Here is an 18,164-nt window from a genome sequence, read left to right on the forward strand (position 1 = left end):
AAACCTCAAACCCAGATGAAATCAACCGGCGTGGCCAGTGCCTCCCGGAGAGCTGCACTGCCCGCCCCCAGGACGCGCTGGCCGGGCGGCCACGGCCACGCCTCCAGGGGGAGGGGCATGCCCGCCGCCCGCGGCCTGGCCACGCCCCCGCGTAACCCGGATACACACCCACGCTCCCCTTTCACCTCGCTGCCGTTGGCTAACGTGGAGGTCCCACCCGCTGGCCGGCTGAGACACGGGCCACGCTGCCCGCGGAAGTCGGGCGCGCAGAGCCGCGGCGGGGCCTTCGCGGCGGGAGTCGGCCTTTCCCCGGAGGGAGCCATGGGGCGCGCGGGCGCCGGGGAGCGGTCGCCGGTGTAGTCCGCGCGACGCCTGGCTGAGGAGGCCTGTGAAGGGCGGTCGCCCGAGCGCCGGCTGCGGCGCTATGGCCCCCATGGGCATCCGCCTGTCCCCGCTCGGGGTGGCCGTGTTCTGCCTGCTGGGGCTCGGCGTGCTCTACCACCTCTACTCGGGCTTCCTGGCCGGCCGCTTCAGCCTCTTCGGCCTGGGCGGCGAGCCGGGCGGCGCGGCAGGGCCGGCGCCTGCGGCCGAGGGGGGCACGGTGGACCTGCGCGAGCTGCTGGCCGTGTCGGTGCTGGCCGCCGCCCGCGGCGGCGACGAGGTGAGGCGCGTCCGCGAGAGCAACGCCCTCCACGAGAAGTCCAAGGGGAAGACGCGGGAGGGAGCCGACGATAAGATGACCAGCGGCGACGTGCTGTCCAACCGCAAGATGTTCTACCTGCTCAAGACCGCCTTCCCCAGCGTGCAGGTGGGTGCGGGCGGCCGGGCGGGCGGGCGCGGCGAGCCGGCGGACGTGACCCCGCGCTCGCCCTCGCCGCAGCCCCGCGAGGCCGGTCGTCTGGTGCCCGCCTTGCAGACGGGGGGAGATTGAGAGGCCGAGGTTAAGGTCATTCAGGCAGTGGGAAAGCCGGGTGAGGTTGTGGGCTTGCCTCCAGAGGGCCGAGAGGATCAGCTTGACCCGGTGCCTCAGCCGCTTCCGTAAAACGGAGAGGTTGGAGTAGGAGCCCCAAGGCCCCTCCTGCTCTGGCCTTCCATGATTTCATTACTGGGAAGATCGTGACTGTAAAGTACACGTTTTTTTGGCAGGCTTGCCAGTGGCCACCTAAAGGCCAAGAACTGCACAAGTCTTGCTGCGGAGCTGTGACTGTGCAGGGCACTTGGGGGGTGCTCGTTAATTAACTGTATTCTTATCTGGACCCTCTTAATGGGACCCTTAGTGGACGTGTTGGAAGTGTATTTCCCAGCACCTTATATAGCACTTTGTATCCATATTTGGAGACCCTGGTGGTGTAGTGGTTAAGTGCTGCGGCTGCTAACCAAAGGGTTGGCAGTTCGAATCCGCCAGGCACTTCTGGTAAACTCTAGGGGGCAGTTCTACTCTGTCCTCTGGGTCGCTGTGAGTCCGAAACGACTCCACGGCGCTGGGTTTTGTTTTTTTTTTTTGGTTTTTTAATCCATATTTACTCCAGAGAATAGGAATTGAAGAACATTTGTGTTTCCTTTAAGTATGTTTTCTGGGAAAGGAGTTGACTTTTTCATAGGGGAATCCAGACATTTTAGATTTGTTATTAATACTCTTTGAATTTATCATTACAAGTGGCGCTGCCTTCGAATTGAATTATGCTTTTATTTATTACGATTCCAGAGGAAGAGCTTAGCACTCTAGCAATAGCTTCTTAGTGTTATGTCTTAAGTCACCTAACAGTACTTTGGCTACTGGGAAGAAAAATTGTTTCCAGTGGAATTTTATTAACTGAACAGAGAAATCTAAACCCAGGCTTTGTCGGAAGGTATTTGACCTTTTAGTGTTGTTCTTGGAAGAATAGTAGAGTATTGTCATTTTAGAATTACATATCCTGTGTGACACTCCCTCCCATTTAATAGATTATTGCTCTGATTTTCTTTCTTCCTTTCTTTTTCTTCCTTTTTTTAGCAGGAAGGAACATTGGCTGGCTGCTGAATAACAGACATAATTGACATTAGTAAAATTTTTTTCGAGTGTCTGTTCAAACAAAACACAGAACATATTCAGTTTTTCTTTTGCTCTACTCTGCTTTGTCATCACAAATAATACTCACCTTGTGTTTTCATCTAGTATGTTAAATGTGCTCGCACTCTTCTACGCCACACACATATATTTCTCTATGACTTTGTGGAAGAAACAGGAGTTTTAGAAAACTTGAGAGCTAGATAGTTACAACAGCACTAAAAAAATGCCCTCAAGTCAATTCCAGTTCATAGAGACCCTGTAGGACAAAGCAGAACTGCCCCATAGGGTTTCCAAAGCTATAATTTTTACGGAAGCAGACTACCACGTCTTTCTTCCACAGAGCAGCTGGTGGGTTTGAACTGCCAACCTTTCTGTTAGCAGCTGAGCGCTCAACATTGCATCAACAGGGCTCTTCAAGAGTACTAGTAATAACTATTTATTGAGTATATACTAGGTGCCCAGATAGTGGCCACACAGGACTTCATTTGATCCTCACAGCAACTTTAATAAGTAAATTTATTTATGCCCACTTTACAGATGGGAAATCTGAGACTTACGGCACTCCATGCCATATTTAAATAAACTATCTGACTTCATTTTTAGTTAGATCTGTAGAAGACTACTTAAAACAAAACTTATAGTATGAATTCATAGCAAAGCATTAAATTGTAGGTGCTTAGAAGCAATAATAGCAAAATATAGGAAGCAGAGTTGAATTTTTTTAAAGGGGCAAAGAAAAATATTCTTAAATATTAAAAAAAGTATGTGTGCACATGTACAGATTCTCATGCAACCTACACCCTCCCATCCTCACACCTTTTGTCTTCGGTAACTTCCATAGAATAGTGTATTTGTTTTTTCACTTCAATAGCAAATGCTAAGGGAGTAACTGCCAACGGTCGTGAGCTGCATTTTAAACGTAAAAACTCAGTTCTTGGAATTGCAGATGTTGAAGAGTCTGTCTCAGTATAAAAAAAAAAATTTGCGTTTTCTTGTGACTGAATGTTTGCATGGGCATCTTTTTAGTGTTTATGTTGGTTGGTAATTGATGGAATAGAGGAGGTTGTATTCATCTATTTAGTGTCAAAGTAGGGTTGGGGTCATGTTGAGCTACTTCTTTTTGTACCTCTAAGACAGCAGAAGTTGGTGAAAATCTTTCAATTTCCTTTTCTTTGGTGTTAGTGGTTGGTGCATAAATTTGAATAATAGTCATATTATCTGGTCTTCCTTTTAGGCATATGGATATTATCCTGTCACTGACAGCATTGTACTTCAGGATAGATCTTCAAATGTTCTTTTTGACAATGAATACGATGTCATTCCTCTTCAATTTGTCATTCCTGGCATAGTAGACCATATGATTGTTTGATTCAAAATGCCCAGTACTAGTCCGTTTAAGCTCACTAATGTCTAGGATATCAATCTTAATGTGTTCCATTTCATTTTTGACGACTTCCAATTTTCTTAGATTCACACTTCATACATTCCACGTTCTGGTTATTAATAGATGTTTGCAGCTGTTTCTTCTCATTTTGAGTAGTGCCACATCAGCAAATGAAGGTCCTGAAAGTTTTACGCCATCCACATCGTCAAGGTTGAGTCTGAGGAGGCAGCTCTTCCGCAGTCGTCTTTTGAGTGCCTTCCAACCGGAGGGGCTCATCTTCCAGCACTATATCAGCGTTCTGTTGTTATTCATAAGGTTTTCACTGTGGCCAATTTTTTTAGAAGTAGATTGTCAGGTCTTTCTTCCTATTCTGTCTTAGTCTGGAAGTTCTGCTGAAACCCATTCACCATGTGTGACCCTGAAATTGATCAAATGTGCAAGCAAGATGCATTGATAATTACTGATGATTGGGATGAGAAAGTTGGAAATGAAGAAGGATCAGTAGTTGGTAAATATGGTTTTGGTGATAAGAAACGATGCTGGAGATTGCATGATAGAATTTTGCAAGACCAGTGACTCCTTCATTGCAGATACCTTTTTTTAACATAAGTGGCAACTGTACACATTGACGTTGCTGAGTGGAAAACACAGGAATCAAATCAACAGCATCTGTGGAAAGAGACAATGGTGAAGCTCTGTATCATCAGTCAAAACAAGGTCGGGGTCAGACAATTGCTCACATGTAAGTTCAAGTTGAAGTTGAAGAAAATTAAAGTAAGCCTGCAGAGCCAAAATACAACCTTGAATATATCCCACCTGAATTCAGACACCATCCCAAGAATAGTTGATGCATTAAACTGTAATGACTGAAGACCAGACAGTTGTGGGATGACATCAGGGACATCATACATGAAGAAAGCAAAAGGTCATTGAAAATACAGGAAAGAAAGACCAAAATAGATGTAAGAAAAGACTCTTAAACTTGCTGTTGAATCTGGAGTAGCTAAAGCGAATGACAGAAAGAAATGATGCACTAAAAGAGCTGAACAAAAGGTTTCAAAGGATGGCTCAAGAAGACCAAGTATTATGAAATGTGCAAAGACCTGGAATTAGAAAACCAAAAGGGAAGATCATTGCTTGACATTCCTCAAGCTGAAAAAATTCAAGACTCGAGTTGCAGTGTCGAAGGGTTCTACTGGCAAAATATTGAATGACACAGGAAGCATCAAAAGAGGATAGAAGGAGTACACAAAGAGTTACTGTACCAAAAATAATGGGTCAATGTTCAGCTGTTTCAGGAGGTAGACTATGATCAGGAACTGATGGTATTGAAGGAAGAAGTTCAAGCTGCAGTGAAAGCATTGGTGAATAGCAAGTCTCCAGAAATTGTCAGAATATCAACTGAGGTGGTTCAAAAAGCGGATGCAGCACTGCAGGTGCTCACTTGTCTAGGCCAAGAAATTTGGAAGATAGCTACTTGGCCAACCAACTGAAAGAGATCCGTATTTGCAGATGATACAACCTTGCTTGCTGAAAATGAAAAGGACTTGAAGCACTTACTGATGAAAATCAAAGACTACAGCCTTCAGTATGGGTCACACTTCAAAATAAAACAAAAATCTTCACAACTGGACCAATAAGCAACATCATGAGGAGGTCAGTGAAAAAGCGTAAGACACTAAACGAGATGGATTGACACAGTGGCACAACAGTGGGCTCAAACATAATGATTGTGAGGATGGCACAGGATTGGGCAGTGTTTTGTTCTCTTATAACATGCGGTCACTATGAGTCAGAACCAAACTGATGGCACCTAACAACAGCAACAACATTGTTAGACTGGAGGCCAAATGTTACACTCCTAGAAGAAACAAGAGACTCAGCTTTAGATTCCTTCCTCTTTTCTTTCCCTTCCCCAACACTCAGAAGTACAGTCTTAAATGTCTGGATACTTTTGAAATCTTACCTCAGTTTTTTTGATAAGGGGCTTAAATCATCTCCCATCCAGTTTACTTCTTAATGGACAGTAAATTCTGAGAAGCCACGTGCCCTGCGTAAAGGAAACAGGAGTGCTTTGGTGGCTTTGAACTGGTTTGTTCCGTTGGAATCCCTGCTGAGAATTTGCATTTCCACCCTAGATACACTAAATCAGAGTTACATATTAACAAGATCCCCAGATGATTCTTATGTATAATAAATTTTGCTGTACTTGTGGTTCTCAGAATTGGTCTCTAACCAGCAGCATTAGCATCCCCTGGGAACTTGTTAGAAATGCAAGTTCTCAGCAGGGGTTGAACTGCAGAACTGGTTCAAAGCCCTGCTTTCCTTCTTCCTACTACTTCCAGGTCTAGAGTCTGAGTCCTGGGCTCTCTTATCTAATGTTCACCTGTAAGTAGAAGATATACCAGAAATCACTTTAGAATACTCATCTGGAGTGATTTTGTCTCCCAAGGGACATATGGCAATGTCTGGACACATTTTTGGTTGTCACACCTGGAGGGAGAGGAACTGTGCTATTAGCATCTAGCAGGTAGTGGGTAGACATCCTACAGTATGCAGCTCAGCCTACATAACAAAGAGTCATCTGGCCCAACTTGTCAGTAATGTCCAGGCTGAGAATTAGGAGTTGATAAAGCTTTTTGTCTGTCAAGAGGAGTACTCACTGGAAAAGTTCGAGAAGTGCTAGTATGGAATGCTTGCTTTGATATTTTTTCCAGTTGCCTGCCCATGTTGATCCTAGGCAGTTATTTAACTTTTTTCAGCCACAGTTTCCTTTTCTGTAACACCTAGATGATGGTAATTGGTGTACAGACAAACATTGTAGCAGAGAAAAAAACAAAACAAGTTCAAAGAACAGGCCCAAGAGAGGAGGTAGTATGGTAATTTCTAATAAGCTCATAAGTTTGAATAAGTTGCACATGGGAGAATTACTATGGACATGATGAAGAAGGTAGGCAGGGGCTAGAGTATGAAGCACCTTCATGTTGCCAAGCTCAGAAGAGTTTGGGCCTAATCTTTAGCTTAATCCTAGTGTACTAAAATAACCAGATTTAGCTGACTTTCTTGAGGCCTGCAGTATGCGAAACTTTGGGCTTGTACATTTGAAGATGAGAGAGACCAGTTGGGAGACTTACAGTAAAGGCGTGTGAGGGAGGGGAACCAGAATCCAGGCATTGGGAGAGTTATTCTTAGCTTGTTTTACTAGCTAACATTTATTTAGTCCTCAGTTTTTTGTTTTTTTTTTTTTTAAATGCCAAGCACTGGCCTAAGTTTTTTTAAATGCCATTAGTTTATAAGAAGGAAGTACAGAAGTCTTAACTGCAGTGTTTTGAATGATTGCAAGGGCTTAGAGTAGGTGCTTGGAGATACTTTGGAAGGGGGCAAAGTGGATACAGAGAGACCAGTTAAGAGGATTATTTCACAGGTGAGAAATGATGTGTACTGAATTGGTGTTACGGTTGTAGAGAAGATGGATGCAAGAGAACGTGAGAAAATTTTTAGGCAATATGAAAACATATCAAAATGCTTCTTCTGTTTCTGGCTTTCACATTGGTGTTTCCTTGGGGATGAGGGAGTGCCCTGTAATATATATATGTGGATTTATCTTAAGGAACTGGCTCATGACTGGCTGGTTCGTGTGATTTTGGGAGCTAAACCAAAAAAAAAAAAAAACCAAACCCACTGCTGTCGAGTCGATTCCGACTCATAGCAACCCTACAGGACAGAGTAGAACTGCCTGATAGAGTTTCCAAGGAGCGCCTGGTGGATTTGAACTGCTGACCTCTTGGTTAGCAGCTGTAGCACTTAACCACTATGCCACCAGGGTTTCCTAGCAAGTCCAAAATCCACAGGGTAGGCTTGTAGACTGGAAACTCAGGCCAGATTTGATGTTGCAGTGTTGTTTGAAATCTGTAGAGCAGGCCAAGAGGCTGGAAACTGAGGCAGGAGGTAACACTGCAGTCTGGGGACAGAATTTCTCCTGAGAGACCTCAGTGTTTGCTCTTAAGGCGTTTCACCTGGGTAGATGAGACCCACCCGTATAACCGAGGGTAATCTTCTTTACTTAAAGTCACCTGACTGTAGAAGTTAACCACATCTGCAAAATACCTTCACAACAACACTTGGATTAGTGTTTGATTATTTAAATTGCTGGGCACCATAGCCTTGGCAAGTTAACACGTAAAACTAACCAAAGCCCTTTTGACCCCAAAGTAACTGAACTGTCATACTGTGTTTTGGGCTCTTGAGCTTTGACGATACTGATGAAGAATAATTACTCTTCTCCTTTCTGGAGCCTAAGAAACAGACCCAGCCTAAATACGTGTGTGTATGTATGTATTTTTGTGTGTTTATGGACATGTATTGTGTGCATACAATTAGATAAAATTTATAAACAAATTATCTTAAGAACTGTGTATTCAGTAAGTATTTGATTACTGGCCACTAACATGGCTGGACTGAATTAGGTGTTATCTAGCATATAGATTAAATATTTTCTGCTCTCAAACAATTTTTATTCTGCATCCTATTCTTATATCTAACGCTGCATCCTTTAAATTGTGCTTCCCCTTCACATCTCCATCTAACCATTCTTTGTGTCCTAAATTATTTCTTCAATTTCTCCTGCATGCCACCCACTTATAACTTTTTTTCCCTCTCAAATTGCTGATCCAGTGTTGAAGTTTAGAGGAACAGAAACAAAATTGATTCACAGAGATACGTAAATTTCTTTTGGTTCTTTATGGGCTTGGAAGTACTTCGATATAAAAGAGCAAGCATATCGGGAAAGACTCAGTGGGCAATGCTGTGGTAACAACTCACTGATCTCAGAAGCCCAACACTTTCCAAGGCAGTTGTCCACCATGCGGTGACTCAGTGACTCAAGCTGTTGATTTGTGTTTCTGCCATCTCAACATGGCAGAGGAAGAGATTAGAGATTGTGCAGAGCTTCCTTCTCACTGCCTCAGCCCGAACCTGTTGCATATTAATGTTTTTGTCCACATTTCTTTGGCTGGAACCAGTCATGTGCCTCTGATTGCAAGGGGGACGGAAAGTACAGTCTTTGGCATGCCAGGGAGGGGGCAGGGCCTGATATTGTGAGCATTAGAAATGCCTACACTGGAAAGAGGTTATTATTGTTGTCACTTGCTGTCGAATTAATCCCAGCTTGTGACAGCCCCATGTGTTGTAGGGTAGAAGTGTGCCCCATAGGGTTTTCTTGGCGGTAATCTTTTTATTGTACTTTAGACGAAGGGTTACAGAACAAGCTAGTTTCTCATCAGACAGTACACACATTGTTCCATGACATTGGTTAACCCCACGACATGTCAGCACTGTCCCTTCTCAACCCTGGGTTCCCTGTTAGCAGCTTTCCTCTTCCCTCCTGCCTTCCAGTCCCTGTCCCAGGGCTGATGTGCCCCTTTAGTCTTGTTTCATTCCATGGGCCTGTTCGATCTTTGGCTGAAGGGTGAGCCTCAGGAGTGACCTCATTATGGAGCTGAAAGGGTGTCTGGGGGCCATACTCTCAGGGTTTCTCCAGTCTCTGTCGGGCCAGTCTTGGCTGTAATCTTTCTTAATGGAAGCAGATTGCCTGGTCTTTTCTTTCATTGTGCCAACGGGCACTTTTGAATCGCCAGCCTTTAGGCTAGCAGGTGAGTGTAAACTGTCTCTGCCACCTAGGAACCTTAGGAGGCAAGTTAACCTAAGTAAATCTGGACTTGGCTATACTTAGATAGTTGTCAGGTATGGGCAGAAACTGTGAGATGGGCTATTATGTCTGGGTGTAGCCTAAAATTAACTTACTGTTTTCTGATTTCTAGAAGCTTTTTATTCTCATCCTGCTGAAATCATAGGTTCTCTAAAGCTGCATTTTTCATTCTTGCCGCCAGTGGGCTTCTTTGGGAGTGAGCGGGTGGCCAGGGCAGAGGCTTGGCTGGGACTGTCCTGTGTATGTATGGTTTTTTTAATGAGTGTGAGGGTAATTTCTTCTGCATTAGTTCCCTGTTGTGGTCTGTGGCAGAGATGGGAGAGGAAGAGTAGATTGAGTGGAAGAGGGTTATGAGGAAGAAATGAGGAACCACAGTGGTTAAGAAGAACCTTGTCAATGAAGAAGTGTTTATCGAGCACCTGCTTTGTGCCAGGCACTGATTTTGGCAGTGGGGATGAGGCTGCAGTAATAAAGAACACTCTATCTTTGCACTCATGGAACTTAGGTTCTAGTGGGTCAAGATAGAAAGCAAACATGTGAACATAAAGATGATATCAGATAGTGATCAGGGCTTCGAGGAATAAAAAATAAGGTCATTTGGGAAGAGTGACTCCAGATGCTGCTTCAGACATGGTAGTCCGAGAAGGTCACACTGAGGCAATATCATTTGAGCTGAGACCTGGATGGCACGAAGCAGGCCATCGAACGTGTTTAACAGAAGAGTACAGCAAGTATGAAGGCCCTGAGGCCAAGTCGTACTTGGTCTATTTGAAGGACCAGAAGTAAGCCCAGAGTACAGTGAATAGGGGTGAAAATAGAAGTTGTTAGATAATGGTTGCTGGGAACAGATCATGTAGGACTTAACCTTGTAGATGATGATAAGAAGTCTGGATTTAGGAAGATGGTAGGCTGCTGGGTTGAGAAGATAGGTCTGTAAAGGCATTATTTTTATTTGTTTTGTTCCTTATTATATCTCAATGTCTAAAACAGTTCAGAGTCTGTAGTCATTAAATACTTGCTGAATGAATGCATGCAGTATTGGGGCAAGAGCAATTGAAGGCTATTGCAGGAATCAAGTGAGAGATAGGGGTGGCTTAACTGCGATTTTCTTAGTAGACATGAAGCCACATATTTAGAATTGGGGGATAGAATTTCCAGGACATACCGACTGAATGTGGAATGTGGAAAAGAATTGAGGAAGACACCCTGCTTTTGACCATAGCAATTGTCTGAAGGCTGTTGGCAGTGGTGGAGAGTGAATTTATTAAAGGCATAAGTGTGCGATAATTGTCTGAAGGCTGTTGGCAGTGGTGGATAGTGAATTTATTAAAGGCATAAGTGTGCTATAGTGGTGGGAAGTCTCTGGGTGGTGCAGTGGTTATTAACGCACTTGGTTGCTAACCTAAAGGCTGGTGATGTGAGCCCACCCAGAGCTGCCTTGGAAGAAGGGCCTGGTGATTTGGTGCCAAGAAAACCAGCCACTGAAAACTGATTGCAGTACAGTTCTGCTGACACACATGGGGTTGCCATGAGTCAAAACTGACTTGATGGCCCCTGGCTTGGCAGTTTTTTGTGAGTGCATAGTGGGCCACTTTTTTTTTTTTCTTTTCTGGTTCAGAACAGCTTTATTTTTTTTTTAATTGTGCTTTATTTATTTGGGTTTATTTATTTTTATTGTACTTTGGATGAAGGTTTACAGAAGAAACTAATTTCTCATTAAACAGTTAGTAAACATATGGTTTTATGATATTGGTTAACAACCCCAGGACATGTCAACACTTTATCTTCTCGACCCTGGGTTCCCTATTACCAGCTTTCCTGTCCCCTCCTGCCTTCTAGTCCTTGCCCCTGGGCTAGTGTGCCTCTTAGTCTCATTTTATTTTATGGGCCTGTCTAATCTTTGGCTGAAGGGTGAGCCTCAGGAGTGGCTTCATTACTGAACTAGAAGTGTGTCCGGGGGCTATTCTCTTGAGGTTTCTCCGGTGTCTGTCAAGCCAGCATGTCTGGTCTTTTTTTGTGAATTAGAATTTTCTACATTTTCTCCAGCTCTGTCTGGGACCCTCTATTTTGATCCCTGTCAGAGCGGTCATTTGTGGTAGCCAGGCACCATCTAGCTGTACTATACTAAGTCTAGTGGAGGCCGTGGTAGATGCGGTCCATTAGTCCTTTGGACTAATCTTTCCCTTGTATCTTTAGTTTTCTTCATTCTTCCTTGCTCTCGAAGGGGTGAGAACAGTGGAGTATCCTAGATGGCTGCTTAAAGGCTTTTAAGACCCCAGAAGCTACTCACCAAAGTAGAATGGAGAACATTTTCTTTATAAACTATGTTATGCCAATTAAGGTAGGTGTTCCTCGAGACCGTGGTCCCCACAGCCCTCAGTGGTTTGGCAGTTTTTTGAATGGTAGTGGCAAGATTGCAAATAATAGTCGCACCTAAGAGTGGATTGGGTAATGGTGCTAATGTTCTTGTTCTCCTGCTCCGTGTGTTTCTGCGTAACCTGACTCGGGGAAGATCTTTTCAAATACAATTCTGTGATTTTGTTAGCTTATACTCAGTTAAGAGTATATGCAGCACTGACTTGAACTCGAGACAAAAGGCTTAGTAGTTGCCAGTTAGATTTGGCACTGCTGTTTTTGTAAACTGCAGAGGTCAAGACCCATGAACTACGGAGTCAAAGTTTTGTTTATTTCTTTTATTCCGTAAGTCAGAATTGACTCGATGATAACGGTTTTGATTTTTTGATGTTTACTACTACGTTCTTTCACCTAAAGTATCCTCACATTGCCGTTAAGAGCATAGGTGAAAATGTTTCCCCAGTACCACACTGCCTTAATCATCCTGGCGTTAGGATAAGCCTTGATATCTGATAGGGAAAGCCACCCCAACACAATGTTCTTTTTTTTCCTCTCTCCCCCAAATGTTGTAGCTCTTCCTGGCTTTTTGCTTTTCCATATAAATTTGAAAAATGGCTTGTCCATTTTCCAAGGAGGAGGAAAAAACCTGTAGGGAGTTTGATTGGAGATACATAAAGTCTATACTTGATTGACGAGCGAATTGACATCTGTCTTAGTTATCTAGTGCTGTCGTAACAAAAAATATTACAGGTGGGTAAGCAACCAACCAACCAACCCATTGCTGTCGAGTCGATTCTGACTTACAGCGACCCTGTAGGACAGTGAAGAACTGCCCCATAGGGTTTCAGGAAGTGCCTGGTGGATTCAAACGCTGACCTTTTGGTTAGCAGCCATAGCTCTTAAACACTGTGCCACCAGGGTTTCCACAAGTGGATGGGGTGCCTTTAAAGAAGGGGAATTTATTTTCTCACAGTTCAGGAGGTTAGAAGTTCGAATTCAGGATGTGGCTCAAGTAGTTCCTTACTTGTCAATAGTTCCTTGGCCATTCCTAGAGTCTGTCTTCCCTCTGCATGCCTCTGTCTAATCTGCTTTTTATAACTTAGAAGTGATTAGGTTTAGGACCTACCCTACAAGGGTGTGACCTCATTAACATAAAAGAAAAACCCTTATTTCCAACAGGATTACAGGCACAGGTTACAAGGGTTAGGATTTCAATACGTATTTTGAGAGGACACAATTGAATCCATAGCAACATCTCTACCATTTTTTAAATCTGTCCATTAAAATGGGATCTTGCTCAATATAAAAAAAAAATGGGATCTTGCTCAATATAGGTTTCCTTTAATGTGTCTCAGTAAAGTTTAATTTTTTCCATAATGGTGCACATCTTTCCTAGATTTATTTCCAGGTACATTATTTCAGATGTTAGTTTAAATGGTTTCTCTCTCTCTCTCTTTTTTTTTTTAAGTATGTTTTAAATATTTCTTGCTCGTATATAGAAATGTTGTTGTTGATATACATTGATCTTATATCTAACAATTTGCTATATTTTCATGTTAATTCTTTAACTTACCTGCAAGAGCTTTTCGACTGACTCAGTACTCAGTCATCAACTACATGTTATGGTTTTGTAGCTTCCTTTCTAATCCTTATACCTCCCCTAGCGCCCACCCATCCCCTTTAGCTTACAGTAATGGCTAGGGCCTTCTGCACAATGTTAACAGAGGTTATGACTCTGTTACAGCCTGCAATGCCCTTCTTCATCTGGCCATTACTGCCATTACTCTCTGCCCTCATCTCCAGCTCCTTTCTTCTTGGTTCACTCTGAATTAGCCATGCTAGCCTCCTTGGGTTCTCTGACCATACAAGGCACATGCCAACCTCAGGGTCCTTACATTTGCTGGTCACTAGGCTGGAGTGTGCCTCCCCCAGATTCTTGCCTGGCTCTCTTCCTCACTTCCTTTGGTCTTTATTCAAATATCACCTTTCCAGTGAGGCCTTCCCTAGTTGCCCTAATTTTTTTTTTTTTTTGCTTTTTTAAACAACTTTATAGCCGCATGTTTTACATACGATATGATTTTCCCATTTCAAGTGTACACTTCAGTAATTTTTATTAAATTTGCTAAGTTGTGAAACCATTACTATAATCGGTTTTAGAACATTTTAGACACCCTAATAATATCCCTGTGCCCCATTTACTTTCAATCACTGTTCTCACTCCTGTCCCAGGTGAGCCGCTAATCTATTATCTGTCCATAAATTGCCTATTCTGGACACGTTATATAAATGGAATCATAATATGTGGTTTCTTGTGTTCGCTTTTTTAACTTAGCATGTTTTTGAAATTCATTCATATTATAGCATGAATCAGTATCTCATTCCTATTTATGGCTGAATGACAGTCCACTGTGTGGATATTTGCCACATTTTGTTTTTCCATTTATAAGTTGATGGATATTTGGGCTGTTTCCAACTTTTGGCTATTATGGGAAGTCATAGCTCCCATATCTTGAAGAATAACCTTTCCTCTCCAGCAGCACACTTTCTGTCCTTCCCTGCTTTATTTTTCTCATTATTTGCCAATATCCAGCGTATTATACATTCTCCTTATTTATCTTGTTTGTTATTTGTCTCCTTCACTAGAATCCAAGCTCCATAAAGACACATTTTTGTCTCAAGTTGATCACTATTGTGTCTTTAGGTCCTAGAACTGTGCCTGGCATATAAAATACATAGTGGGCAATAAATAAACATTTGCTGAATTAATAAAGGAATTAATGAGTGAATGAATTAGGTATTAAACATAAAATCAACTATTTTATGATTTAAGTAGTTTGATGTTAGATTCTGGAATATTTTCAACCTCTTCTATAATAATTTACCATGTTTCAGGGTACCTTCCAGAGACTTCTGATAGTTGTGAAATTTTTGTTGTTAGTGGCTTTTTTTAGGAAGAAGGACCTGGCGATCTGCTTCCAAAAATCAGCCAGTGAAAACTCTGTGGCTCACAACAGTCCCATCCACAGCCAACCATGGGGATGGTACAGGACCAAATAGCGTTTTGTTCCATTGTACATGAAGTCACTAAGTGACTTTTTACTCATGTATTGTCAGTGCTGTAATTACTGTGGCGCTAGAGGTCTGGCCATGATGTCACATGCTGTATCAACATGGTGACCTACCTGGACAAGGGAGCATGTCAGAAAGCACAGGACTCCAAAGGCTGTCCTGTGAAGAGTGTTAGTCTCTAGCAGAAATCCACATTTTGGGGACATTTCTCTTCTGTCTATATATTATGAACGGATAGAGGAGGTCTTTTGATGAGGTGGCATTTGAATAAAATAGCTTATTTCATTGATACTTAGTTACTCTGTATTTTGGATTCTCTGTCTTGTTTGGCAGTTAAGAGCTTGGCTGCTAACCAAAAGGTCAGCAGTTCGAATCCGCCAGCTGCTACTTGGAAATCCTATGGGGCGGTTTCTACTCTGTCCTATAAGGTCGCTGTGAGTCAGAATCAACGTGACGGCAGTGGGTTTGGTGGTTTTGTCTTGTTTAGCCAACAAGTGAGTATTAGATTGAGCAGTATTTGAAGACAAGATGTTGCTGAAGTTTCTTTTGTAATATAGCTTCATTTTGCAAAAACAATGCCTCAAACAAAAAATAAGGATTTGCCTCTTTACAATTTGTGATTTTATCTGAGATATTTCTTTTGTGTTTTCTCAGGTGGTAATTTCTTCCTTATTTTTTAATTTTCTAACTCCGTTTCTGATGCAGATAAATACTGAGGAACATGTGGATGCAGCTGATCAGGAGGTTATCTTATGGGATCATAATATTCCTGAGGATATCCTGAGGGAAATAACTACTCCTAAAGAGGTTCCAGCAGAAAGCGTTACCGTCTGGATTGACCCACTTGATGCCACACAGGAGTATACAGGTAATTTAAAGCACTGATCTCAAACTTTAGATTGCCATTGAATTTTGGAAAACTAGACTCCTCTCCTGCCCGCCCCCGCCCCCGCCCCACCCCATGCAGGTGGCATATACATGAAGGTAGATATTTTGCAAATCCGAAACAACTTTTCCAATTAGATTTTAAGACAGCTGAATTAATGCACCGGGATATGAGACATCGGACTGGATCAATGATTATCAGCCTCCTCTACACCCCCAATCCACTGTATTATAGCCCACTCCTTTCAGTGACAGTGGCTCCCTCTGTCGCCGATTGTTTCTTCAGGGAAGGGAAGTTTTCAACAATAACCTTAAGGTGGTTTCCATTGAACACCCATTTACTCAGGAAATTTATTTAGCCAGAATACGGTATTTACTTGCGATGTTAAGAGTTTAGATTTTATTGCATATGCATTTGACCTTGGAATTCAAAATAGTCAATTCCTAGGTACCCAGAAAGCAAGTGAGTAGCAAAACCAAATTACTGTCCTCACTGCTTGTCTTAAGCTGGCTCTCATCAGTGGACTCTCATCAGTGCTTGAGGGGACTCTTGGCTAAATTTCATCTAAATAAGTTTTGATAAAACAAAGTGTACCATTGTAACCTGAATTTGTAGTTTGTTACTCTGACAGTTGTGTGATATTTTTGTTTTTGTTCTCAGAGGATCTTCGACAGTATGTCACTACTATGGTGTGTGTGGCTGTAAATGGCAAACCTGTGCTAGGAGTGATACATAAGCCATTTTCTGAGTATACAGGTATGAAATATCCTAGAACTTAGAAAAGTTAAAGTTATTGAACCATTTGTCTATAGTGCTTAGCATCATGTGGGAATCTCAACTGTAACTAAGTAATTGTTAAAGTCAGACCGCTACCTGACCTCACCTATTGCCTGGATACAGTGAGGGTTTTAATATTGGTCCTGATGATAGATGACAAAGCAGGGCTTTCAAAACTTTCTTTAGGGAATAGAAACTGTGTTGAAGATGAGAGCCTCTCATTGTGGTGGGGGATACATGTGGGTACAGACTGTGCAACAGCCAAGGTCGTCTCCTTTTCTCTCATGCTGTTGCTGGGGTTGAGGTTTAAGGCTGTTATACCTTGTATTCTGTGTGGATCCTGAGGTCCACCATGCAATTGCCCTAGACAAATCAGCTGTCATATCAGACATTGTGGTGGTCGAGGGCATTGCCAACATCAGCATTAAAAGTGGAAGAGTTGGTGTCACTGGAATTCTCAAGAGTCAAGCTTGTTCCTTTGTAGCCCAGGATGTTCTTCAGAGCTCCTAAGGGTCCTTGCTTCCCCAACTTGTTGATAACAGATCAGATCCATGATAGTCATGCTGGGAGTGGAGTAGGGAAGGCCATGCCGAAGAGCTTCCCATTTAGCTCAGGAGTGACCTTGCCCATAGCCTTCCTTGCCAGTACAGGGACTGCATTTTGGCAGCACCACAGCGATTACACTGCAACTGGATGGGAGGGTTAGCCATGGTCTCTGGGTGGCATGATGGTGTGGACTGTGGCCGTGAGTCCACAATGACACCATGAGTTGTGATGGCGGAGGGGGGGAAGCAAACAATGATAATAGCCGTATTGCTGACAGTTTTCAGAGAACTATCATACTTTTCATTGGTTTGTTGTTGAGTGCTGTTGAGTTGGTTCCAATTCATGTCAGCCCTGTGTAAAACAGAATGAAACACTGCCTGGTCTTGTGCTTTCCTCAGAATCATTGCTGTGTTTGAGCCTATCACTGCAGCTTCTTTACCAGTGTGTCTTGTTGAGGATCCTCCTCTTTTTCGATGACCCTCTACTTTACCTAGCATGACGTCTTTCTCGAGGGACTTGATCCCTCCTGATAACATGTCCGAAGTCCATGATGTGAGGTCTTGCCATCCTCGCTTCTAAGGAGCACTCTGGCTGTGCTTCTTCCCAGACAGATTTGTTCGTTCTTCTGGCATTGCATGGTGTATTCAGTATTCTTCGCCAATACCATAATTCAAAGGCATAAATTCTTTTTTTGTCTTCCTTATCCGTTATTCAGCTTTCCTATGCATATGAGACGATTGAAAACACCATGGCTTGGGTCAGTTGCCCCTTAGTCCTCAAGGCGACATCTTTGTTTTTCAACATTTTAAAGAGATCTTTTGCAGCAGATTTGCCCAATGCAATACATCGTTTGATTTCTTGGCTGCTGCTTCCATGGATGTTGATTGTGAATCCAAGCGAAATGAAATCCTTGATAACTTCAGTCTTTTCTCCGTTTATCATGATGTTTTTTATTGGTTGTGAAGATTTTTGTTTTCTTTACTTTGAAGTGTAATCCATAATGAAGTCTTTGATCTTCATCAGTAAGTGCTTCAAGTCCTCTTCACTTTCAGCAAGCAGGGATGTGTCATCTGCATAACGCAGGTTGTTAATCAGTCTTCTGTCAATCCTGATGCCACATTATTCCTATAGTCCAGCTTCTCAGATTATTTGCTCAGCATACAGATTGAATAAATATGGTGAAAGAATACAACCCTGACACACCTTTTCTGATTTTAAACCGTGCAGTATCGTCTTGTTCTGTTCAAACGCCTGCCTCTCAATCTAAGTACAGGTTCCTCATGAGCACAGTTAAGTGTTCCAGAATTCTCATTCTTCTCAATGTTATCCGTAATTTATTATGATCCACACAGTCAAATGCCTTTGCATAGTCGATAAAACACAGGTAAAC

General features: G+C 42.8%; 1 protein-coding gene across 1 annotated transcript in view; it reads left to right on the forward strand.

Moving 5' to 3' along the window:
- The first annotated feature begins 201 nt into the window (after positions 1-201).
- Positions 202-18,164, forward strand: part of BPNT2 (3'(2'), 5'-bisphosphate nucleotidase 2) — a 35,667-nt gene continuing 17,704 nt past the window's right edge. Inside the window, exons 1-3 of the mRNA XM_049860097.1 lie at positions 202-808; positions 15,271-15,433; positions 16,112-16,207. Coding sequence (XP_049716054.1) covers positions 425-808; positions 15,271-15,433; positions 16,112-16,207 — 643 coding nt within the window. The 5' untranslated portion in view covers positions 202-424. The remainder of the gene's footprint in view (positions 809-15,270; positions 15,434-16,111; positions 16,208-18,164) is intronic.

The sequence above is a fragment of the Elephas maximus genome, chromosome 19 (genome assembly GCF_024166365.1).
Source record: "Elephas maximus indicus isolate mEleMax1 chromosome 19, mEleMax1 primary haplotype, whole genome shotgun sequence".
NCBI classification, from domain to species: domain Eukaryota; kingdom Metazoa; phylum Chordata; class Mammalia; order Proboscidea; family Elephantidae; genus Elephas; species Elephas maximus.